General features: G+C 49.3%; 1 protein-coding gene across 1 annotated transcript in view; it reads left to right on the forward strand.

Annotated features, from left to right (window-relative positions):
- CAPN8 (calpain 8) overlaps positions 1-25162 on the forward strand; it is a 71142-nt gene extending 45980 nt beyond the window's left edge. The window contains exons 10-21 of the mRNA XM_005903728.3: positions 1293-1468; positions 5685-5696; positions 8618-8829; positions 10029-10065; positions 10366-10434; positions 13163-13220; positions 15141-15205; positions 19395-19463; positions 19869-19947; positions 20479-20595; positions 21846-21904; positions 23056-25162. Coding sequence (XP_005903790.1) covers positions 1293-1468; positions 5685-5696; positions 8618-8829; positions 10029-10065; positions 10366-10434; positions 13163-13220; positions 15141-15205; positions 19395-19463; positions 19869-19947; positions 20479-20595; positions 21846-21904; positions 23056-23079 — 977 coding nt within the window. The 3' untranslated portion in view covers positions 23080-25162. The remainder of the gene's footprint in view (positions 1-1292; positions 1469-5684; positions 5697-8617; positions 8830-10028; positions 10066-10365; positions 10435-13162; positions 13221-15140; positions 15206-19394; positions 19464-19868; positions 19948-20478; positions 20596-21845; positions 21905-23055) is intronic.
- Positions 25163-26504: the final 1342 nt, after the last annotated feature.

Consider the following 26504-nt stretch of genomic DNA (forward strand, 5'->3'; position numbering starts at 1 on the left):
ACCCCCTGCCCCGCCTGCCCCCAGGCACATCATTATTGACTTTATCGAGGCCCTGGCATGGAGATGGCCCATCAAGCCCGTCTTCCTCAATTATGTTTTGCTACTTGAGTCTGTCATAGAATTGCTGTCTGCCCCTGGGTGACTCATTTGCCGTCTCTGTGCCTTAGCTTGTACAGTTGCTATTTGGAGAGATTTATTTTTAAGATTTTTTTTTTTTATATTTGAAATGAAGCAGTCTTTTTAAAATATCCACAGGTGGCGTGGCAGACATGCTTCTTAATTGCCAATTAGGCTTCCCAGGTGGTGCTAGTGGTAAAGAGCCCGCCTGCCAATGCAGGAGACATAAGACACTTAGGTTCGATCTCTGGGTCAGGAAGATCCCCCGGAGGAGAGCATGGCAACCCTCTTCAGTATTCTTGCCTGGAGAATCCCATGGACAGAGGAGCTTGGTGGGCTATGGTCCATAGGGCCACAAAGAGTTGGAGACTACTGAAGTGACTTGAAGTGCTAGTCACTCAGTCGTGTCCAACTCTTCTCAACCCCATGAACTATAGCCCATCGGGCTCCTCCATCCATGGGATTTCCCCGGCAAGAACATTGGAGTGGGTTGCCATTTCCTTCTCCACTGTACTCTTGAGGGAGTGTGTCTCATCACTGGCTGCAGTGCCGAGTCATCTAGAGGAGCCCCGGGGCCTCTGGACAGAGGATCTGTAATCAGGGCTGTTTCAGGCTGTGATCTGAAGCAGGGGCCCATCAGAGGGAGCTTCCTGGGGGCAAGAGTGGTCATCTTTACAGCCTGTCAGGAGGGGCCCCCTTGGTTCCTAGTCTTCACTGGACTTTTGTTCTCATCTGAGCCAGAGACCTGCTTGTTCCCCAGACACCTCCTTCCTCCAGGAGTTGGGTTCATCTTCACAGGCCAGGAGCTGGGAACAAGGAGATGTTAACCATTTCCCCAGGAAGACTTGGCCTTCCCCAGAGGGACCTTGTGTAGCCCTGGGACATCGGGACCTTGAATATCCCAGTCAAGCACCCAGGGCCCCTGGTTGATGAAATGGACAAGTGCAAAGTTTGCACATGCTGGGGGTGTGTGTGTGCTGGTATGTGGGGAGGGTAGGGAGATAGGAGGAAATGCCGACGACCTTGGAAAGCAGTCTTGCTGAGGCCAGCTTACCTGGCACAGTTTGGCCAGAGTTATGCTTTCTGGGGATGATCACGTTCCTCCCTTTCATTCTGTTCTTCCTGATCTCCTCACCTGCCTTGTGGGGAACCACCGTCTCCTGGGTGACTTCCAGCCACTTACTGGACCAATCCCCAGTTCAAAATCCATTTGGACGAGGTGGATGATCACCAGGAGGAGGGCGTCAGTGAACCCTGCTGCACGGTACTGCTGGGGCTGATGCAGAAGAATCGCCGGCGACAGAAGAGGATGGGACAGGGCATGCTCAGCATCGGCTATGCTGTCTACAAGGTACTCCGCAGCTGGGGTCAGCCATCATGGCACACCTAATGTCTTTGGTCGGAATATTTTGGCCAGCAGTTGAAGTGCATCTTTCTTTTTGTTTGGCTGTTCCTAATCAAGCGTTCTCCTTGCTCCCCTAAAATGCTTCTCTCAATGGCCTTACTGAGGCCTCAATTTCACAATTAGATATTCATTCCTTTGGCTTAAATCTCTATTATTAACATCGAGATGTGTAATTCATTAAACTTTTCCCTGTCATTGCCTATTCAGTGTAAACACACTTATTAGACTTTTTCCAGGTATAGGCTTCTCAGGGTACAGGAGCCAAGAAGGTGACACAGGAGTTTGAGGACATCACAGAGTAGGGAAAGGGAAGATTGTTATGGGAGCCAAAGACAAACACCCTCCTCTCGGGGTAACCCCAAGACACTTGCTGGGACACACCAGGCTGGGGTAAAAGGAGCCACAGGTCATTTTCAGTTCTGGTATCTCTGGACTGAAGGTCATAGCTGGCTCTTGGCCCAGGCTGCAGTGCCTGGCTTAATACCCCAGTTTGCCCTGGTAACCACCTCAGTATAGATTTCACAGCCTCACAGATACGTTCGAGCAAGACCTCTGGGTCTTGATAAGCCTAGCCAGGATCAAATTGGAATCCACTTTTTAATACAGGCAAAGACTTTCTATAACGAATTCTGGAGGGATTCATGGTGGTTGTTTTTATAGAATTTTGTTAAAAATGAATTTCTTGGGGAAAATACAATTCTTTTTTTTTTTTTTTTTGAAAATACAATTCTAATCAGAAGGACCAAGAGCTGGCTGGAGGCCCAACACCTCAGTATAAATTACTGCATGAAAAAGAAGTATTATAATAAGAAACCAGTAAGGAAAACTGTGACTATTAAGCGCATACAACTTCCAGCCCCTTTCTTTCTCTTATTTAGGAATTTAGGGCTTTAGAGTTTAGGGTGTGTGTATTTTGTGTTGGAGAAATGGGGAATTGAAAAATAATTGCTGTTTGATGGCTGGAGAAAAGAATTTCAAATAAATAAGCTCCAATTCTATTCCAGCTTAGCCCTTCCACCTCCACCTAGAATGTAAGTAGCACCCAACCAGATTCTTTTTTTATAGAAAGTGAAAGTGTTAGTCACTCGGTCACGTCCGACTCTTTGTGATCCCATGGACTGTAGCCTGCCAGGCTCCTCTGTCCATGGAATTCTTCAGGCAAGAATACTGGAGAGGGTTGCCATTCCCTTCTCCAGGGGATCTTCCTGACCCAGGGGTTGAACCCAGGTTCCCCACATTGCAGGCAGATTCTTTATCAAAACTGAGGAAGCACTTACCCCGTGCATATCAATTCAACCCATCTTTAGTGTGTATCCACCAGGTGCCTTGCTGAAGGCTGAGATGCAGAGGAATAGCACAAGGTTATTGCCCTCAAGGTGCTCATAATCTCAAGGGGAAAACCACACACACACCACTAACTGCAGGGTGGTCAGATCTGCTATGATGAGGACCTACACTGTGGGCTGAGGTCTCCTCACAGAGGGATAGCTTCGTGGAGAAGACTTTGATCAGGGCATCAAAAAATGAGCTGGATTTCAAAGATGAATGAGGGAGAACTTTCCAGCCACAGGGGACAGCATGTGCTTCTTGACAGCAGGAGAGAAAGCGACAGTTTTAGAGAGCGAGCAGTAGGCAGGTATGGCCGAAGGGTGGGCTGCAATGGGGACTGTGGCCACCAGCTGTCATCCACAGGCTCTACCAACTATAACAGGATCAGAAAAGCTTTCTTTCTTTGGAATGTGAGCTAACACACGGAAATAGCTTTGTGGGCATGGCATTTGCTCTCATAAATAATATATACAGCATGTCAGTTTTTCAGACATCAGTTTATAGCTGCTTTTAAAATAACCCCATGTATGTGATCCGTGGACCTGCTTATAGCCAGAGCCTTCTAATCTAGAGCATGACACCTGTGAACACAAAGTTTAGGGTTAGGATGAGGGCATGTGCAGCGCTGTAGGGATGTCTGAGGGTGGAGGCAGTGTCTGAGGGTGGAGGCAGTGTCTGGGCTTGTTCAAAGGACCTGGTGTTGGACAAAGGGAATGCAGGGGTTGTAGGGGGTACTGTTCTCTGACCCTTGGAACTGCCTCCTCTGGCTTTGAAAGTATTAGCTACTGAGTCGTGTCCGACTCTTTGCAACCCCCATGGACTGTAGCCCACTAGGCACCTCTGTCCGTGAGATTCTCAAGGCAAGAAGACTGGAGTGGGTTGCCATTTCCTTCTCCAGGCGATCTTCCTGATGCAGGAATTGAACCCTCATCTCTTATGTCTCCTGCATTGGCAGGTGGGTTCTTTACTGCTAGCGCCACTTGGGAAGCAACCCCTCCTGTCCTCCCCTTTCTGGCTTTAACTGTCTGTAAACTGGAGTCTGGCTTGAGGTTGGAAACTTGACACTGATTGAGAAGCAGCCAGAAAGCCCCGAAGGCTAAAGAGCCCTGCTTGTCTGGCCTCCATTCTCTCCCCTGTTATCTTCCTGTGGTGACAACAGGCTCCTGCCAGGCAGGCCTGTCATTTGCATTCAGGATCCTACGTTTCAAAGGTGACTGTCCCTTTTCATCCATCACTGGGCGAGGCTGGCCTTGTCTCCTGCCTGGATGCTGCCTGGCTAGCTGGATGGCTCAGATCCTGTCCAGGGACTCTTGGCTGTGGATTCAGAGCATATTGCCCCAGGCGGTGGGCGGGTTAAATGGAAAGACCTCTGAAGTGGTTAAGGGAGTCCCTGCTGAGGGGGTGGTGAAAGCAGTTAGACAGGTACTACGAGGCAGTCCCCTGAGGACCTCTGCTCTCCCGGACAGCCAGGGCCTCTGCATGCGACTCAGCTTTAGACGCAAAGTCAGAGGAGTGACAGTGGCCCCAGACTTTTCCACCTCTGCTGCTGATTATAAACGGGGGCTCCAGAGTGAGGATGCCAGCTGATCCAAATTTCCTTTTTTTCCTTCAGTGTTGGCAGTTGCCCACAGACCTAAGCCACAAACAATGCCCTTCCTGCTCTTCTGGTCTAAACAGCCTATGTGGCAGGGGCAAAGTTGGGGGTTGAACCTTCTTCTCTATCTGGGCACATGGGGCCTCCCACTCTGCATCCGAGATTTCCTGTGGGCATTATAGTTTCCAGTTGCAAATAATAGACCCAACTAGACTAGGGGCTTCCCTGGTAGCTCAGCTGGTAAAGAAACCTCCTGCAAAGCAGGAGACCTGGGTTTGAGCCCTGGGTTGGTAAGATCCCTTGGAGGAGGGATAGGCTACCCACTCCAGTATTCTAGGGCTACCCTGGTGGCTCAGATGGTAAAGAATCCACCCGCAATTCAGGAGCCCTGGGTTCGATCTCTGGGTTGGGAAGATCCCCTGGAGGAGGGCATGGCAACGCACTCCAGTATTCTTGCCTGGAGAATCCCTATGGACAGAGGAGTCTGGTGGGCTACAGTCTATGGGGTTGCAAAGAGTTGGTCACAGCTGAGTGATTAAGCACGCACACAGACTAGCGAAAAGGAATCTACCAGTTCGTGTAAGCAAACCCAGAGAACGACAGGAATGCTTGGGACAAGGGACTTGCCTGCTCTCAGGACCCTTTCTCTCCACATCTGCCCTCTGGTGTCAATGCCATCCTCCCGGTCTAGCTTTCTGCACAATCTCCCTAATGTTGTCCACATAAAAGAAGAGCCTTCTTCCCTTAGTTCCAATTTGAAAATCATAGAGAAGTCTCTGATGGACTTGACTTGGGTCACGAGCCTCTTTCTGGACCAATCCCTGTTGTTAATGTGATTAAATTATGTCTTGACTTGAGTGACACCCTCTTCTGGACAAGCCCTTGATCTGGAGGCCAGGTCTGTAGGCCTGTAAGATGTTAGTTCTCATGTAAACCCCAAGGCTATTACTCTTAAAACATTTGGGATCCTGGTAGATTATACAACAAGAAAATTAAGTAGAACTCCTTTTTTTTTTTCTTTCTTTCAGATTTCTAGGGCTCAGTAGTCTACAGATGGTCTTGCTATTCACCAATGACTTTCCAGGTTCAGAAATGCTGATGAGTCTCTCACTTTAGCACAGGCTTCCTCCCAGTGGCCCAGGACTGCACAGTCTGCGCTAGATGTGGGGAGGGACAAAAAGGCACAAGGGGAGGGGTGAGGAACCCTTGGGTGACCTGCTCTTTTCTCCTTCCCTGTAGATACCCAAAGAGGTATGTTCACGCTGATGGAGATGTCCCCTCTTTGGTAAGGAACAGCTGGGCAGCCTCTACGGATAGGCACCTGGCGACATCAGCTTCCTCTGATGGAAGCTGGCTCTCCCACAAACCAACTCTACAGGATCTGGTGAGCTGGTAACCTTGAGACCTGGTAAAGATACTTGGGACCCACCCTCCAAGAAGGGCACAGTGGTAACCTTTGCCCCCGTGTGCCTGGTGCTCTGATCCAAACAGGATGACTGTAGCTCACTCAGGCTCCTGTTTATCTAGCTAACAGGAATAAACGCCCTCATGTCTGATAAGAAAAGGAAGCACCAGTTTTATCTTTTTGGCTCCTGGCTGTTCCCGTGCTCCTCAGTGATTTACAGCTGGGTTTGAGAGAAACATCATCAAGGTCTTACTTACCGCTGGGGTTTCCTGTTGCCGTCCCAGACCTCAGCCAGCAGTGCCAGCGGCCTCATGGGCAGGGGCTAGCAGGGCACACTTATAAGAGTGCCTTGTCCACACAGATGGTACCCAGTCAGGCCCCAGCTCATCCCAACCCAGCAGGCCTCCCTTCGGCTGCACGCTGGGGACACCAGGGAACTCTTGGACATCTCATGCCCGAGCAATTATAGCAGAACCTCTGCGGTGATTCCCGTGTGCAGCTGAGGTTAGGAAATGCTTCTGTTTGGAGTTCCCCCAGCCAGTCTGTTATTCTAGTTATGTAGAAATACGTTTGCCTGCTGTGCTTACCCCTACCCCCCGGGTTCTCAACCTTGGCCACCTGGTAGCATGTGCCAGTGAAGCCCAAGTTCACAGGCTCCAGCCCATGCGTTGTTCCAAAGGTGCTGACCACTGATATACCCTGCCCACTGACTCCCAAATGCATATTATTGGTTATGGTGGTGACAGAAAGCGGTTATGGATGATTCAAGGCAAGCCCTTGTCACCACTCAAAAGTAAATAAACTCAGACTTGTGTTAAGTCTGATGGGTGGCGATTCCCATCAGAAATGGCCGGTTCCTGGGAAAGGCCCCTCTGCATGCCCGGAGGAGCCTCTACCTGCAGAGTTTCCCTGTGCCCTCTGTGTGACTCTGTGGATCCCGTGATCCCCAAGTGCTGTGGAATCTTTGGTCAGTGGTTCCAAACCACTGCTCAGAAGCCCCTGGGGGTTTGTGAAAGCATTAGCCCGCTGCCCCCCACCCCAGAATCTCTGAGTCTGTAGGTCTGGCGTGGGGCTCAAGAACTTGCGTCTCCAATGAGTCCCCCAGAGCTGCCCATGCTGGTCCTGGGCCCACACACTGGTGGCTGGGCCAGGCCACGGGGAGGTGCGAGAGCCGGGGGCCTGGAGCACATGTGTGTGGAGTCTCCAGTAAGACGGAGGGGTGCCAGCTCCTGCCTCTGTGTTCTCCACCTCTCACTCCGGCCTCTCGAATGAGGTTTCTGTACTCTGTCCCAGCCCTCGGTTCTTACTAGAACTCAATTTGCCTTTTTCCCAACACAACCCCCACCCCCACTTCTACATTACTGGTACCTCCCCCTGCTGATTGCTGTCATCAGGGATGGCAAGAATGACTTTTAGCCCAGTAATGCTTAGTCTTGGCCAACACCTTGCTGGCATGCCCCCAGAGTATAAAAATTTTCAGGGAGGGATCCCAAGGCTGTGGCTGCCCTTGCAGCCAGGTCATCAGGCACTCGCTGGTGGGTCCTGTGGAGTCCTGACCAGGGCAGTGGGGGTTGGTGGCCCTGCCTTCCTTCTCTGTTTAGCAGACCTGGGATCTAAAGAGGCTCTGGTGACCATGAGTGGACACTGTGACTCTGGGGTGGGCAATCCAACTCCGGGTCACACAGAAGTCACTGCCCTTGTAGCTTACCAGCACCTGCCCTCTGCCACAGGTATCTTGATGAAGATTGATCATAAAATACAGTGCTAAGGGGAGGCTTAATTACAGCAGTAATAACATGAGCACCTATGTTTTCGAAGCACTCTGCAGCCACTAATTAGCTGGTGTCATCACTCCTAGCCTCCGCCTCCCTCCAACAAACAAGTGGGTCATGGGAGCATCTTTTCCCTCAGATGAGAGCCAAGGCACCAAGGGCGGTCTGGCTGTGGCCGCCCCCTCTGTCTGCCTCCCTGACCGTCCAGCCTAACGCCCTGGTTACCTGGCAGGGCAATTTTCCCAGCCAGATAAAGATGAACAGGCCCTACTGGCTGCTGATGCTTGAGAACTGGGATTTAAGCCACAGGCCTGTACTGGGTAGCTCAGAGCCACTCCCCAGGTATAGATGCAGAGAAAGAGTCTGTTGGATTCAATGAGGGGTGATTCACAAGGACAAATATCCAGAGAGAAGCCAAGCACACAATGGAGACCCTGTTGACGAACCTTTATTTAGCTGGGAAGAGGGCAAGGGGTCAGGCCAAGGTCGTGTAGTCAAGGTCAGTGCCTCGACCGGGCCGGGCACCCAGAAGGTGTTCAGAATACACCTGCTGATGGACACAGGGTGAGTTTGCAGAGTCCAAGGCCTATGGATTCTCAGTCAGTTCAGTTGCTCAGTCCTGTCCCACTCTTTGCGACCCCATGAACCGCAGCATGCCAGGCCTTCCTGTCCATCGCCAACTCCTGGAGTTTACTCAAACTCATCTCCATTGAGTCAGTGATGCCATCCAACCATCTCATCCTCTGTCGTCCGCTTCTCCTCCTGCCCTCAATCTTTCCCAGCATCAGGGTCTTTTCAAATGAGTCAGCTCTTCACATCAGGTGGCCAAAGTATTGGAGTTTCAGCTTCAACATCAGTCCTTCCAGTGAACACCCAGGATTCTCAGCCCAGGGTTAAAGATCAGCGAGCCCAAACCCAACGCAATAGAGCCCAGCTCCGCGGCCCTCATCTTCCAGGATGTGGGCAGACCCTGACCCTGACGTTGCTCTGCGCAGCTGGAGAGTCACACGGATGCGCACCTGGGCCGGGACTTCTTCCTGGGCCGCCCGCCTGCCGCCCGCTCCAGCACCTACGTCAACCTGCGCGAAGTCTCCGCGCGCGTGCAGCTGCCCCCCGGGGAGTACGTGGTGGTGCCGGCCACCTTCGAGCCCTTCCAGGACGGCGACTTCTGCCTGAGGGTGTTCTCCGAGAAGAAGGCCAAGGCCCTGTGCGTGTCCTTTCTCTGCTGGCTGGGAGCGGGGCCCGCAGAGGGACCTGGCCCCGCGAGGGTGCAGGGCGCCGTCGGTGTGTGGGACCCACCCCCAGCCTCCGGAGGAAATCTGTTGCCCCTGCAAGGGTTCTTCATTAGAGGGGCCCGCTCCTGCCCCTCCGTGTTGGTCTGTAGGACGGGGAGAGTTTTCCTTCTACAAAGATCAAGAGAGGGCATCAATACAGCTGGGTGAAAGCATTTTCCTCCCAGCAGGGATGGGCGCCACATAGAGGAGGAGCTGGGTGAGACACTGCCTCTTCTCTTACACTTCTCTTACACACCACACACATACTCTACATACACACACCACACACTCATGCACATGCTGCATGTACCATGCACACACACATCACATACACATACCACACACACATATCACACACCACACATATCCAATGCACGCATATCTCACATACACACACCACACACACATGCCACACACATCCCATGTACTGTGCACCTGCATACCAACACATTACAGACACACCACACACGCTACACACACACCATGCGCATATACACACATACCATACATACATGCAGACCGCATGTCCCTTACATATATATACCAGACATACACGGCATACACACACCTGATATACTTTCTGTACATACACACATCACATATACCACACACCTATATACACATAGAACCACACACACACAAATACCACGTACACACACTTAACACATAGTATCGCCCCCCCCATACCCTCCTCCCCTCACACACATTGCACCACATACCATGTACATGTATGCATGGACTCGTGGGTTGTGGGCTTGGTGACTCATTCCCCAGATACCATTTCAGCAGGGATTCACATAGCTGGGAAGATGATATTAGTAACTGGGAAAGGTGGGGAGAGAATTCCCCAGAAGAGTGGTCCTCCAGGGTGAACATTCTAGATTCCATGAAGGGCCCACTGAACTTGGCAGCTCTTGTCTCTGGTGAAAAACTCAGGGTGGGGTGGGAGTTGGAGACTTGAAGGGAGGGATCCTGGTTCAGTTTATGCAGTTTGGTGAAAGTAGGAACCAGGTCGTGTGTTGGGAAGCTGGTCCCTCAGCTGGGTCACAGACTTCCTGAAAGAACCTAGCCATTAGCTATATGTTTTGTTAATACTTATCCATGTTTGCTATTTCCTTTTTCTGTGTTTCAGGGAAATTGGGGATGTGGTAGTTGGAAACCCACATGAGGTATGCCACCTTTAAAATGCCAAGCTCTGACACTGACATGTAGCAGTCATTTGGGGCTTCTTATTGATTGCCTAGGAATCCCCTTGACCCCTGAGCCTGCCTGGCTGGATGGGAAACTCCTGGGGCCAGGATCTTGGACCCCTCCTGTTTATCACCATGCACCCCCGTCCCCACCTAGTGCCCAGCACACAACAGACTCACAACAGATGTAGTGAATGATGCACGAATGAATTTTAAATCTTCATCTTTCATTTTTCTCAGTGAGTCCCATCTTAACTTTGTAACTGCCCTGCCTTTTAGCCTCGACCCAGCGAGGTGGAGCAAGAAGATGGCCAGCTGAGGAGCCTGTTTGAGAAGTTTGCCGGGAAGGTGAGTAGAGGGCGAACACGAGCTCCCACACAGGCAGGAGAGTGTTCGAGAAATCTCAGGTCACCTGAGTCTTTTGTCCTTTGCATCTCCTTGCGTAGCAAGGGCCACAGGTCTCAGGCCTCCCAGGCCTGTCTGTTGCCTCTTCCTGTCTGAAGCCTGAGGTCTTTCCTACACTGCTGGTGAGAGGACTGTGGGACTGACCTCGGCCACTTTTCTTGCTGTGTCGTCTTGCATTTTGAGAAAGTAGAAAATTTGAATCTCCAGGTCCTTCCAAAAGCCTTTCTGTGTGTAAACTGACCCTGGTGGATCAGAACCCTGACTAGAAAACCAGAAGGCAAAACTTCCCTACATCCTTCAGAGATGAGAGGAATCGCCCAGCCCAGGTGGCTGGCAGCTCAGTCAACCAGACCTGGGCTAAGTGCTTCCTGTCCTGCTGCCTCGCCTGCCCCCAGGGACATGGGCGGAACTGGGCTTGTGGAAGTCAAGCTTGGCCCAGGTGCCAGCGCCGCTCCAGGGCTTGTGGAGCTGGTGTGCCCACTGCTCCTTCCCGCCCCGTCCTGCTGACTTGGCTTATTGTGATTCCGGTCCTGAGGGGCTGTAAGTCAGAGCAGACTCAAGACTCCAAGTGTCACAACTGGCCCCATAAATACAGCGAATGCACTGCTCTTTGAAGGATAATAGGTTTGCCAGAGGGCCTGGAAAGGCGTCCATCATCTTGGACTGCTATAACAAGGTACTGCAGACTGGGAAGCGTTTGAACAACAGAAATTTATTTCTCACAGTGCTGGAGGCTAGCAGTCTGAGATCAGGGTGTTGGCCTGGTCAGATTCTGGGGAGGGCTGTCTTCTAACTTGTGGACTCACGTCTCACTGTCTCATGTGGCAGAAAGAGGATTAGGAATCCATCTGGGGTCCCTTTTGTAAAGGCACTAATTCCACTCATGAGGGCTCCACCCTCATGACCTAATCACCTCCCAAAGGTCCCTCCTCCTATACTTTAACATTGGGGGTTGGATTTCAACATACAAATTTTGGAGATGCAAACATTCATTCTGTAACAGAAGGAGAAAAACAATGCTCTCCATCCCTGGAAAGCTCTGAGCCACTTTATAGACTTAAGGACGGGGTAGAAGAAAATACATTAAAATCCTTTGCAGAAAATAAAACCTGGGAACACAATTCCTTTATATAGCCATTAAAGAAGTCTTTGCAAAATTGAGGCAATTTATGTTCAAGACAGACACTTAGACCAATGTTTTGCTAACAAAACCTTGTTGCCTTAGCTTCCAAGGGACCATATTTTATTTGGAACATCAAGACTGATAACAAAATGAAAGCTCCTATTTGTGTAGTTCTTCATGTACCTTATCTTTTCTTGCTTGCCTGGTGGGGCAATATCAGTCACTGTCGCTGTTCTCCTGGTGCAGGGTCAGGCCCAGAGAGGTTAAGGAGCTGGCTGGGGCATGAGGCCTTGTGAAGGACAATCAAGGTCTCAACAGCCCATTCCTGGCCTGGAGGCTTTTCAGGATGTCCCCAGGTCTTATTATTGAGACTGACCGTTCTGTGCCTGAATGAGGCCAGCTGCACTCACAGGCAAGCTCACAGCTCCCACCTTGCTTATTTCCAGTTGAGCAGCCTGGGCCTGGCTGGTGGAAGAGGGGAGAAATGGGGCCCCGTGCAGACAAGTGTTAAGACCACACCTCACCAGGGGAAGTGACTTGGCTAAGGTCTCATGGTGAATAAGTGGGGGGCGGGGGTTACAACTGGAACCCAGAGTTTAGCCTGGGGCCCCTTCTCTAAGCCTGACTGTCTCTGAGCTTCATTCGGCATCCTGCCTGAGGTCTGTCCTTCAGCTGGTTGTTAAGGGACCAGTAATCCTGAGGCTCAGTGTTTATCCCCCACCCCGTGCGGGTGAAAAACCCTAGTCCCCCAAATCTCTACTTCCGGGATGAGGTGGGCTTTATGTGAAATAGCAGCTCCCACAGATGCAATGGGGAAAGCAAGTGCTTTGGAGTGAGACAGACTTAGGTTTCGAATCCCAGTTCTGCCACTGGCGACTGTGAACTCCAGCAATTATATTGCAGGCAAATGGCAATTACATGGTAAAGGTAAATGGCGTTTGGTGGTGGTTTGGTCGCTAAGTCATGTTCAACCCTTGCGACCCCATTGACTATAGCTCTCCAGGCTCCTCTGTCCATGGGATTTCCAAGGCAAGAATACTGGAGTGAGTTGCCTTTTCCAGGGGATCTTCCTGAGCCAGGGATTGAACCTGGGTCTCCTGCATTGCAGGTAAATTCTTTACTGAGTTACCAGGGAAGCCCATATGGTGTTCAGCAGTTTACAAAGTCACAGCTCCCTTCACCCTAACACAAGGACAGTCCTGTTGTGAGGTTTTGCGGATGCTCCACCCCAGGCACGTGGCCCTCAACACTAGCTCCTTTACTGCTTCTTGCCCCGTCTTGGTCTCGGGTTGGACAAGTCTGAGAAAGGCAGTAGACCCTGTGTGTAGCCTTCTGCTATGAGTATACCCTGCTCACGCCATTAATATACAGTTCTCACTGGGCTATGGGGGCCCCAGAGAAGCTGTGAATTCGATTTTTTTTTAAAGCTGTCATACCCTTTTAAAAATCATAGGGTCAGTGGACCTGGTGTCTGAATCTACGTTAATTTTGTGTCTTGAAACACTCATTAAGGTGTGACATGCTTTGCATTTGGATTCCTCTTTCTAGGATTCTGAGATCAGGGCCAATGAACTCAGGACAGCTCTGAATGAAGTGTTTTCCAAACGTAAGTTCTTGATGGGGCCTTTTCAGGAAGTCTGGGAGCCTAAGAGAGATGTTGGGAGCCAGTGAGCGTGGGGGTGGGCAGTGGGTCAGGGTCACTGCAGATGGGGACCAGGGCCCTGATTCCATCTGTACCGAGAATGTCTGGCAGGTGGGAGAGGCTGGAGCAGAGGGGTGGTGGGCAGGGTGAGAGCGGGGCTGATGCTGGGGCCAGTCGGCCCTACAGCAAAGAGTCCTGAGTCCTGGCGGGAAAGAAATTGGGCTTAGAGTGACTTAAATGAAATTCTCCCACAAAATTAATAAGTTGGTACTGCGGAAGCTATGCAGCTTGAAAATCCTGTTCTGTAGTGCACCTCTGGGGAAGGCGTGTGGAGGGGAGGATTCTGCCTGTCCTCGATCATGACAGTTCTCGGTCTTCAGACTTTAGCTAAAGTCCTGAGGGCTGGCAGAGGATCAAACTGCACCCAGGCTGAGAAAAAGCATGTTCCTCCCCTATGAACTGCAGATCCATGGAGCTGGTTTCTTGCCCAGCCCGAGGATGGGCCAGGTTAAGGCTTCTGGCTGGTTGAGCGATGGGTATGTTCACCCATGGCAGCCAGAAAGGGTCCGAGCATGAAGGACACAGGGGCAAGGCCGGATGTGAGCCCACCCTGGGCTGAGCACTTCCCTGGGGTTGAGAGCCCAGGCCTGGAGGCCCTCCCCACCCTCTGCTCCAGCTATTCCTCCCGCCTGGCAGAGAAGGAGCCCAGGGAAGTGGAGAGGGCTGCAGGGTCTTTGGCGTCTTCCTGCCTTGGTTTTCAGGTGTGAACAAGTTGAGCACAGAGCCAGGGATGGCTGTAGATCCCAGAGATGCCTGCAATTTAGCAGTAACATTAACAGTTACTGTTTGAGAGGCTGTGTGTTGTGGTTAAAAGCTTGGGCTGTGGAGCCAGATGGCCTGTGTTTAGATCCCAGCTCGGCCTGGGTTCTGTGATCTTGAGCAAATTATTTAACCTCTCTGGGCCTCTGTTTCCTTATCTATAAAATGGGTATGAAGGTATTTACCACATGGGGTACAGTTCTTAGAGGGCTTCCCTGGTGGCTCAGTTGTAAAGAATCCACCTGCCAACGCAGGAGACGCAGCTTTGATCCCTGGGTCGGGAAGATCCCCTGGAGAAGGGAATGGCAAGCCACTCCAGTATTCTTGGCTGGGAAATTCCATGGACGGTGAAGCCTGGAGGGCTGCAGTCCATGCATGCGTGCTAAGTCACTTCAGTCGTGTCTGACTCTTTGTGATCCTATAGACACAGGCTCCTCCATCCATGGCATTCTCCAGGCAGGACTACTGGAGTGTGTTATCATGCCCTCTTTCCATCTTTCCAATCCGAGTATCAAACCCACATCTCCTGAGACTCCTGCATTGCAGGCAGATTCTTTTCTGCTGAGCCACTTGGGCTGCAGCCCAAGGGGTCTCAAAAGAGCTGGACTTGACGTAGAGACTAAACAAAATAGAGTGCTTCGAACAATACCTGACCAATAAAAAGTTAGCTGATTTATTAAGACCTTGTCATAGACCAAGCACCATGCTAAGAACTTCACTTACATTATCTAATTTTATCACCAGTTAGCTTTGGGGGTAAGTATTATTGTTGTTCTTATTGATGGAGCAGAAAAGCACAGCTCAGAGATATTAGCTTGCTGAAGTCCGTGGCTTGTGAGTTGCAAAGCTGAGATTCTGACACTGAGCCCCGAGGCCAGCATCCACCTCTGGGACCCCAGGGGGCCTCTTCCCAGGAGCCCGCCACCAAGCTCACTCGTTTATGCGGCGCTCACGTTCGGCTCTGTACTCTGGCTGGTGTCTTTGGTGGCCTCCTACCAGGGCAATTATTTCCCGTGCTTTCAAATGATCCTGACTCCCCTCACCCCTTTCTATTTAAATATTTAGGAACAGACATCAAATTTGATGGATTTGACATCAACACTTGCAGAGAGATGATCAGCCTGATGGATGTATCCTTTAAATGTCACATTATTTTTACTTTGATCCTGGTTTTCTCGACTCCTCCACCTGAGATGGAGGCAGGGGAAAGAGAAAGAAGGGAACCAGCATTTTCTGAGCATATGGCAGGTACCCTGCCTCAGCTGGAAAGAAAAATGTCATCTCATTTTTGCTCCTCAGTAAGCCTGAGATGCTCTCTGTTTTACAGGTGAAGAAACTGAGGTGTGCCATGTTTAAATGACTTGTTTAAGATCCTCTTTTTTTTTTGGTGATTCACATTTTTTTTTTTTTTCATTTTCACCAAGAACTTAAATTTTTTTATTGGAGCATAATTGCTTTCCAATGTTGTGTTGGTTTCTGCTGTATAATAACGTGAATCAGTCATAATTACATATATATCCGCTCCCTTTTGAACCTCCTCCCTACCCCGATCCCACCCCTCTAGGTCATCACCGAGCACCACGCTGAGCTCCCTGTGCTATCCAGCAGCTTCCCACCGACTATCTGTTTTGCACATGATAGTGTATCAGTTCAGTTCAGTCGCTCAGTCGTGTACGACTCTTTGTGACCCCATGAATCGCAGCACGCCAGGCCTCCCTGTCCATCACCAACTCCCGGAGTTCACTCAGACTCACGTCCATCGAGTCAGTGATGCCATCCAGCCATCTCATCTTCTGTTGTCCCCTTCTCCTCCTGCCCCAATCCCTCCCAGCATCAGAGTCTTTTCCAATGAGTCAACTCTTGAATGAGGTGGCCAAAGTACTGGAGTTTCAGCTTTAGCATCATTCCTTCCAAAGAAATCCCAGGGCTGATCTCCTTCAGAATGGACTGGTTGGATCTCCTTGCAGTCCAAGGGACTCTCAAGAGTCTTCTCCAACACCACAGTTCAAAAGCATCAATTCTTGGCGCTCAGCCTTCCTCACAGTCCAACTCTCACATCCATACATGACCACAGGAAAACCATAGTCTTGACTAGACGAACCTTTGTTGGCAAAGTAATGTCTCTGCTTTTGAATATGCTGTCTTAGATTGGTCATAACTTTCCTTCCAAGGAGTAAGCGTCTTTTAATTTCATGGCTGCAGTCACCATCTGTAGTGATTTTGGAGCCCAGAAAAATAAAGTCTGACACTGTTTCCACTGTTTCCCCATCTATTTCCCATGAAGTGGTGGGACCGGATGCCATGATCTTCGTTTTCTGAATGTTGAGCTTTAAGCCAACTTTTTCACTCTCTACTTTCACTTTCATCAAGAAGCTTTTGAGTTCCTCTTCACTTTCTGCCATAAGGGTGATAGTGTATACATATCAATAATTCAGAGACAGCAAAAATGGCATTTGTGGCCTTCCCCCCACTTATCACGGCATTCCTCCCACGGGGCTCGGTTCCTCTCCTTCCTCTCCCTGGCTCTCTCCATCCCATCTGTCTCTGTCTCCCAGCCTTGACACCAGTTGTTGAGAATTTGATGACACAGGATAAAACCTGTTTGTTTGCTCTGACCTGATTTAACCCTTGTTCTATGTTGAAGAATGAGAAAGGGATTTGGGGAGGAATGGAGAAGGTTAGGGCATTCCAGGTGGAAGGAACACCTTCAGCACAGAGTGGGGAAGGGCAGGGCGCCCCTTCCTTGAAACTTGGTCTTGGGTGGGTCCAGGTTACCGTGTCCCATGGTGCTGCTGGTGAAGGCGATTTCTTTGAAAACTGGAGCTTTGGAGAATGTACTTCAGCTCTGGGGGCTTCATCTGTGATGAGATATGACGACCTCTGGGGTGGGAGGAATGAGTTGTACTTGCCCCGTGGCCATGCACAGAGGGCCTGGGTGGCCGGCTTGAGTGTGCCGACCTCTGCTAGGGAGTGTCAACTGTGGAGAGCTGGTTCTATCCTTGTGGTCCCGGAGTTTCAGATGCTGGGCCTGTCCAGGCCTGCAGCCTTCTATGAGGCCAGTGTGGTCCTTCAGTGAGGTCCACCTTTAAGAAGCCATGGGCCATGAAGAACTGTTAACTGTTGATCCACTTTTCTGCAAACAGTTCCTTGATTTCTGAGTCATTCTTCTCAAACTTGCCTATGAGCTTTCATTTAGATTTGAGGGTGACCTTGTGGTCCCTCAAACATTGTTCCCAGGGGTGTTTGCATTCTCATGGCTCTAGGAGGACTGTAACTCAGCCATTCTTCAAGAGTGTCTGTTTCACCATTTGGATGCTTTGAGGGGCAGTGGTTTTGAACCAGATTATACAGCAGAACTGCCTGTGGTGAAAGTTGCTCAGTTGTGTCTGACTTTGCGACCCCATGGACTATACAGTTCCTGGAGTTCTCCAGTACAGAATACTGGAGTGGGTAGCTGTTTTCTTCTCCAGGTGATCTTCCCAACCCAGGGGTCGAACCCAGTTCTTCCACATTGCAGGCTGATTCTTTACCATCTGAGCCACAAGGGAAGCCCCATGGAACCTTGTGTAGCTTTTTGCGTGTTTTTGCTCATTCAGTGGCGTCTGACTCTGCAGCCCTTTGGACTGTAGCCCACCAAGCTTCTCTGTCCATGAGATTTTTTCAGGCAAGAATATTGGAGTGGGTAGTGATTTCCTCTTCCAGGGGATCTTTCCGATTCAGGGATGGAACCCATGTCTCCTGTGTCTCCTGCATTGCAGGTGGATTCTTTACCTGTTGAGCTATCGATATTGAGACATAATTCACATACCATCCCATGTACCCATTTAAAAGGTACAATTTCATGTTTTTTTTTTTTTTTTTTTAGTATATTCACAGAGTTGTGCAAACACCACCATCCATTTTAGAGCTTTTTATCACCCCTAAAAGGAACTCTGCACCCATATTTGCCGTAACTCACCTTTCCGCTCAACAACCCCAAACCCTCTGCCCTACTACCGCTTGCTGTCTCTATAGATTTGCCTATTCTGGATATTTTCATGTTAATAGAATCGTTTAACATGTGGTCCAGTGTAGCATGTATCATCGCTGAAAAATCATGGGGTTTTAAAAATCCAGTTGCCTGGGTCTCACTCCTGGAGATGCTGATTCAGGGTATTTGGGACAAGGCCTGGGAGTGGGAAGCTCTGTCTGGAATTGAGGATATGTTGGTGCTCTGAGACAGGGCTTTGGAACAGACAGGAGATCCAAGTTCTGGCCCCACCACAGTTATTGAATACTGTGAACCTCATGTCTTCTCCTGGAAAATGGGATAACGGAGTGTAGCTCCTGTGGTCTTGTGAGGCTGAAATGAGATACAAGTATACACAGGACTGGCTAGACCATAGCATTAGCCCTCTTTGTGGATTACTATCCTCAGGCATGTTGGTAGACATATTAGTGAGGATTTGAAGGCTGTGGTTACATCCAACACTCAGCATAGATTGTGGAGACAAAAGACACAGACTTCCTTAAAGGGTGAGGTTTACAGTCTTGAGTGCAAACATGACTTTTTGTTTGGCTAGTTGAAGGAGGTGAGAATGATGGTTTGTTTCAGAATTTTAATACCTGAGTTATAACACGCTGGTGTCTATTGATTAATTGGAATGGCTGAGAAAAGGGTAGTTTCAAAGAGACCGAGCTTCACAAACAGTTCAAAAGCACCCCCCAGGTCTAGCCCAGTGCTTAATCAGCAGTCACAGGACACAGAGGATCGCACAGAACCCCTGGCCCATTTTGGCTGAGCCAGCTGTCCTGCTGGGACCATGTCTCAAGATCCCTGGGAATCAATGTTGAGAAGCTCAGAGCCCCTTTAAAGCACCAAATACGTGTAGACTGTGTGTGGCCAGGAATCCCAGTCCTATGCTCCTGACTCTTCTGGTACCATTTTGCCGTCAACTCTAGTATCAATGGCAGACATTTAAATCTGGAAGGGAATTTACTACAGATTGCTTAGCTCCACGCTTTCAATGTCCCACGATGATGAGGATGCTGGACACTAAATGAATGATATTGTAGGAGGGCTTTAGGCTCCTGACTTGCCCTTTGCCCCTAGCTCTATGCCTGACCTCAAACGAGGGCCTTTGTGAGCGTTTGACTCTTTAATCTTTATTTGAACTTGTCTCCCACCAATCCTTCCCACCATGACCCCCAGGGCCCTGCTAACCGCAGACATGGATGTTCACTGAGGTCTTAAGACACTCACTGTGCAAGGTCACAGAGAATGTGATCCATAAAGCATGTGGAATCTGGGCTTGATCGTGTTGGCCTTAACCCGCCTAGAGCAATGGGACAGGCTCCCTGGAACTGGTGGAATTCAAGACGCTCTGGCTGAAGATCGGAAAGTACCTGGTAACCCTTTTCCCCCTGTTGGGTATCCTCTGGGCTCTGGTCACTCTCCTCGGTTGTGTTCCTAGCGCCTTGCTGACACCCATTCCTGATCAGTTTCCTGCCCTGGTCTGACCAGATCCTTCATCATGGTCAAAGTGAACACCAGACCCGGACACGTTGTCCGGGAAGGACTAAGCAGGCCCCTGCGCCAGTGCCGCCAGAGGAAGTCCCACTGTTCACAGAGCACAAGGACTAGACTGGCTCTGAGCACAAGCTCCTATTTTTGTTCTGGAGACTTCTTGGGAGGAATCAGTGAAGCCTCTGAGGGTGTCCCTGGCCTGTTGAGGAAGCAGTGGGGGTGGAGGGAGATGGTTCTGCAGGGGCTGCAAACAGCTGTTTTCACCTGGAATTTTTCTCCTGCTTTAGGACATCTTTCGGGAGACCGATCATAACCACTCGGGGACTATTGATGCCCACGAGATGAGGACAGCCCTCAAGAAGGCAGGTGAGGACACATCCTGAAGGCAAGATCCCGAGACCGGGATGTGCTCATTGTAAATGTGCTTAATATGATGGTGGTTGCTAATGACCATCAGTGGTAATTGCCTTATGTTGGATGTCAGTGTGATAACAAAGACGTGTTGAGTACCTTCCTTAACTGGGGAGCAGGGAATGTTGCTGGATTCTTTAGACTTTTTCCAAGGACTTTGCCTGTTCCTGGGAAGGTGACAGGAATCACAGGACTGGGCTGTGCAGGGGATGGGCAGGAGAGGCAGTCCCTTCACCTTCCCTGTTTTTTTTGCTGTGGTCCATGTGATGCAAAGCTAAGTTAGTGCTGGAGCTCCAGGCCTATTTTTGGACCAAGGAGGAGGTTCATCCTGTTGAGGATTTTCTAAAAGGAAACTGATTTGATTACCAGAATCCTCTGGAATCCTTTGAAGGGGGCAGTATCAGGCCAGAGTTAGCCCTGAGTTCTGTTGGAGATAGAACTGAGCCCCCCATTCCATCTGTGACCCTGGCCCCCCTCTGCCCACAGGTTTCACCCTCAGTGACCAGGTCCAGCAGACCATCGCCATGCGGTACGCATGCAGCAAACTCACCATGGACTTTGACAGCTTCATTGCCTGTATGATCCGCCTGGAGACCCTCTTCAGTGAGTCACTCTCTCAAGTGAAAGTGTTAGTCCCTCAATCGTGTCCGACTCTTTGCAACCCCATGGACTGTAGCCCACCATACTCCTCTGTCCATGGGATTTTCTACGCAAAAATACTGGAGTGGGTTGCCCATTTCTTCTCCAGGGGTTCTTCCCAACTCAGGGATCAGACCGGGGTCTCCTACATTGCAGGCAGTTTCTTTACCATCTGATCCACGAAGGGAGCCCCCCCACCCCCACCCTGACCCATCCCACTTCTCCCGAGGTATAGGAAGGGGCAGGGGGCAGGGCCAGAAGGCAGAACCAGAAAGGCTTAGGTAACTGTGGCATCCTTGGGGGAGGGGCAGCAGAAACAAGGGGCTGAGGAAGTCCAAGCTGGCCATGCCCAAGGTGTTGCCTTCTCTGGGAGATTTTTGTGCACCTATTGTGTGCAGTCACTGCAGCAAATGAACGAGTCCTGCAATGGTCCTTAAATGGCTTTTGGTATCTGTTCGCATCTATGGGAATCATATTGAGAGCAGGTATCACCTCCCAGAGAGGGAATAGGGGTCTCCTTTCTGGGAGGCTGTGGATAGTCTTCAGCCCGCTTGGGCTTATGCTGTAATGCTGTGCTTAGCCCCTCAGTTGCGTCTGACTCTGCGACTCCACAGACTGTAGCCCACCAGGCTCCTCTGTCCTTGGGACTTTTCAGGCGAGAATACTGGAGTGGGTTGCCATTTCCTCCTCCAGGGGATCTTCCTGATGCAAGAATCAAACCTTCATCTTCTGCATTACAGGCAGATTCTTTACCCACCCAGCCATCTAGGAAGCCCCATGCTTATGCTAATATATCCTATTAAGGGAGGGAGTTTGGGGAAAGGTCAGGCAGCCAGAGGCGAAGCTTAGTGTCTGGATTACCCACACATGGAGCAACCACCCCTGTTCCATGACCCCAGCCCCCCCCCCCACTGTTAAAAGAATTGCAAGTTTCTAGAGCTCTGAATGTGCAGATGGCAAAAGGAACTTCTCTGCTCACAACTGGAAGTTTGTCTAATTGGGCAAGCGGACATCTGCTGCCAAAAGCTCACTGCTCTGGGCATTGGATCCAGATCTACCCTTCTGGGGTCCCTGAAGCAAGGTGGGAGCTGGAGAGGGTGCCAGAGATGGAGGGAGGATGTCAGGTGGGTGTGGGGTGGACAGAGGCAGCTCTCCGGCTGTTCCAAAGTCCAGGAGCATCCTTATCTGACTTCATTCCTTCTCTGGCATTCTAGAACTGTTCAGACTTCTGGACAAGGACCAGAATGGCATTGTCCAGCTCTCTCTGGCTGAGGTAAGTCGTTTTGGTAAACTGCTTGTTCGTGGTACTCGAAAATTCTTGGATGGTATTGCTGCCAAGCGCTGTTTATTCACACTGGCCTGTCTTATTTCTTTGTGGAAACAATGCATGTTCTGTGGCAGGCATTTCTGGGAGGAATGTGATTGTCATCAATTATATCTCAGATCATTTCAAGGATGCAAGCTCTTATTAATTTGGATGAAATTGGGGGTGGTGGGTACAGTTTAAAATGCCTAACTTCTCAGGCAGAATGTCTTTGATTGACATATAGAAGGAAATCAGAAACAAAGAATTAAATTGCAACAAGGTAGAGTAGATGCTGAAGTTCCAATACTTTGGCCACCTGATGGGAAGAGCCAGCTCATTGGAAAAGACCCTGATGTGGGGAAAGATTGAGGACAGGAGGAGAAGGGGGCATCAGAGGATGAGATAGTTGGATAGTATCACCAACTCAATGGATGTGAATCTGAGCAAACTCTGGGAGTTGGTGATGGACAGGGAAGCCTGGCGTGCTGCAGTCCATGGGGTCAAAAAGAGTGGGACACGACTGAGTGATTGGACAGCAACAAGAGTAGATGCAAAATAAATGGGTGTAAATTATTGTGTACAAGGCCCACAATATCTTATGCAGAGAACACCAAGCCCTTCCCCTGGGGAAGGCTGCAGCCTATGCAGCAAGGCCTTTACTGGCTTGTGGAGATGCAGGTATGGGCATGTCCCGAGGATTCAGGAGTAGGGCATTGCCCTCGACCTGCTTCTCAGGCAGAAGAGCTAGAGCACCAGCTTATTCCTGGTCCTGCCTAGCTGTCTGGGTACAACCACTTCTATTCTGCTCTAGAATAGTAGTGTTGCTGACCCCTTTCCAGTGATCTAGGAAAGGCCTTCCTAGAAGCACATTAGGCTCAATTGGGTTGAACCTGAAATTTGTGGAAGTCAAGCTTTTCCTAAGTCATATTTCCTTGGGGCTCTGGCTGGGGAGCAGTGACTTAGCAAAGGGCTTCCTTGCTTCCTCTTATGGAGTGAGGCACTTCCTGGGGAAGGAGCTAGAGCAAGTCACACCCATGTGAGGCTGGAGAACATCTCTGGTGCAATCACACCAGCTCCCAGAGGACCCCTGAGCTTACTTCTATCTCCTTCTTTTGCAGTGGCTGTGCTGTGTGTTGGTCTGACCCAGGGTTTTGGTCATCGGTGATGCTCCATGACAACCTGCCTGCATCTTTTCTCCCCTTCTTTGCAGTTTTGTGAACTTTCATCCTTAAGGGGGCATTCATTAACTTTTCATCTCTTCCTTGTGGTTTATTGTTTCCTGAAATCCTGGCCTGTCTCACCGGAGCAATCAGGGAGTCTGAGATCTCTTTCAACAGCATTTACGCTGATCCCAGGGCACCACAGAGGGACAGAAATTGATTAAAGTTGTGGGCCAAAAGGGTTTCTGCCTTTCTCTATTGATACACAATCTGGGGTTTGCTCTGGGGTGTTCCTGCTTTAGGAAACAAGATGTCCTTGAGAAATGACCCGGCCCAAAGCTGCTGCAAGATGAGAAATGCGGGTGGATTTCTTGAAGAAAAGGCCTGCTACAGATTAAGCTACCTCTGGGGACCACCTGCAGGAGAGGAGCTGCTCCCCACCCTTCTGAGATAGGTGCTGGGATGAGCTACAAGGGGAGGAGTTCTTTCTTCCTCACTCGCAGATGGATAAGTTGCTACATTGCAAGTCAGCATTGCCCGAGGGAAAGGAAAGGAAGGGAAAATTCTTGCTGCGGGGAATTCTTACCTGAGGGGAGGTGAGGTTCAGGTTAATTTTGCTCTCAGTGAAACAGGAGGATCTTTGTTATTGGTAAGAAAATAGATGCTATAGCCCAGCGTCCTGATAGGCACTTGGGGATGGAGCTGACTCTCGTGCACTGACTGTGGAAATGAAGTATAAAGGAAGATGAATGTCTTAGTCTATTTGGGCTGTGCTAGCAAATACCAGAGACCAGGTGGCTTATAAAACACAGACATTTATTTTCTCACAGTTCTGGAGGCTAGAAGCCTGAGATTGGTGCAGCACACTTGGGTTCTGGTGAGATCTCCTTCTGGGCTACAGACGGCGGACTTCTCATTGTGTCCTTATGTGGCAAGAGCAGAGGGGAGGCAGGCTCTCTCGTGACTCTTGTAAGGACACTAATCCTAATCCCGTGGACAGAGGAGCCTGATGGGCTAGTAGTCCATGGGGTCACAAAGAGTCGGACATGACTGAGCTACTAACACTTCAATCCCATTCATGAGGGCCCCACCCTCATGATCTTACCTGTGTGTGTGTGTGTGTTTGTTAGTTGCTCAGCTGGGACAGGGGAACCTGGTGGGCTTCCGTCTATGGAGTCGCACAGAGTCGGACACGACTGAAGCGACTTAGCAGCAGCAGCAGCAGTTGTGTCTGACTCTTTTGTGACCCCATGTACCATAGCCTACAATGCACCTCTGTCCATGGAATTCTCCAGGCAAGAATACTGCAGTGGATTGCCATTCCCTTTTCCAGGGGATCTTCCTGACCCAGGGATTGAATCTGGGTCTCCTGCATTGCAGCAGATTCTTTACAGTATGAGCCACCAGGGAAACCCCGATCTTATTTAACTAACCCTAATTATAACCTACAGTCCGACATCCTAAAACTACCACAGTGTGGTGTGGGGTTTAAACATCTAAATTTGAAGGGGGCACAGCCATTCAGTCCACTGCAGTGAGCTACTGGAGAGAAGACACATACTCACACCTTGGTCTCCGTAGTAGTCTCATTAAGGGTTAGTATTTGACCTCTATAAATGCAACTGGATGAGTCTTCTTTATAGGACCATGACTTATAAGTATGGAGTAACACAAGTCAGATTTTTTTTTTTTTAATTGAAGTATAGTTGATTTACAAGATTGTATTAGTTCAGGTGTAAGGCAAAGTGATTCAATTATATATATATATTTTCAGATTTTTTTCTATTATAGGTTATTACAAGATACTAAATACAGTTTCCTGTACTATACAGTAAATCCTTATTGCTTATCTATTTTATGTAAAATAATTTGTATCTGTTAACCCCAAACTCTTAATTTATCTCTCCCCACCACCCTTTCCCCTTTGGTAAGCATAAGTTTGTTATCTATGTCTGTGAGTCCATTTCTGTTTTGTATATTAATTCATTTATATTATTTTTTAAGATTCCACATATAAGTGATATATGATATTTGCCCTTCTTTGTCTGACTTACTTCGCTTAGTATGATATTAGGTCCATCATGTTACTGCAAATAGCATTATTTCATTATTTTTTATGGCTGAGTAATATTCCATTGTGTATATATATATATATATATATGTGTGTGTGTGTGTGTATACACACATATATAAAATACATATGTATTTTATATATGTGTGTATATACCACATTTCCTTTATCCATTCATCTGTATATGGAGACTTGGTTTGTATCTATGTCTTGACTATTGTAATCTTTTCAAGTTCAGTTCAGTCACTCAGTCGTGTCCGACTCTTTGCGACCCCATGAACCGCAGCATGCCAGGCTTCCCTGTCCATCACCAACTCTCGGAGTTCATTCAGACTCACATCCATCGAGTCAGTGATGCCATCCAGCCATCTCATCCTCTGTCATCCCCTTCTCCTCCTGCCCCCAATCCCTCCCAGCATCAGAGTCTTTTCCAATGAGTCAACTCTTCGCATGAGGTGGCCAAAGTACTGGAGTTTCAGCTTTAGCATCATTCCTTCCAAAGAAATCCCAGGGCTGATCTCCTTCAGAATGGACTGGTTGGATCTCCTTGCAGTCCAAGGGACTCTCAAGAGTCTTCTTCAACACCACACTTCAAAAGCATCAATTCTTCGGTGCTCAGCTTTCTTCACAGTCCAACTCTGACATCCATACATGACCACAGGAAAAACCATAGCCTTGACTAGATGGACCTTTGTTGGCAAAGTAATGTCTCTGCTTTTGAATATGCTATCTAGGTTGGTCATAACTTTTCTTCCAAGGAGTAAGCATCTTTTAATTTCATGGCTGCAGTCACCATCTGTAGTGATTTTGGAGCCCCCCCAAAATAAAGTCTGACACTGTTTCCACTGTTTCCCCATCTATTTCCCATGAAGTGATGGGACCAGATGCCATGATCTTAGTTTTCTGAATGTTGAGTTTTAAGCCAACTTTTTCACTCTCCTCTTTCACCTTCATCAAGAGGCTTTTTAGTTCCTCTTCACTTTCTGCCATAAGGATGGTGTCATCTGCATATCTGAGGTTATTGATATTTCTCCCTGCAATCTTGATTCCAGCTTGTGCTTCTTCCAGCCCAGCATTTCTCATAATGTACTCTGCATATAAGTTAAATAAGCAGGGTGACAATATATAGCCTTGACCTACTCCTTTTCCTATTTGGAACCAGTCTGTTGTTCCATGTCCAGTTCTAACTGTTGCTTCCTGACCTGCATACAAATTTCTCAAGAGGCAGGTCAGGTGGTCTGGTATTCCCATCTCTGTCAGGATTTTCCACAGTTTATTGTGATCCACACAATAGCTTTGGCATAGATCCACAAAGGCTTTGGCATAGTCAATAAAG

The sequence above is a fragment of the Bos mutus genome, chromosome 16, assembly GCF_027580195.1.
Source record: "Bos mutus isolate GX-2022 chromosome 16, NWIPB_WYAK_1.1, whole genome shotgun sequence".
NCBI classification, from domain to species: domain Eukaryota; kingdom Metazoa; phylum Chordata; class Mammalia; order Artiodactyla; family Bovidae; genus Bos; species Bos mutus.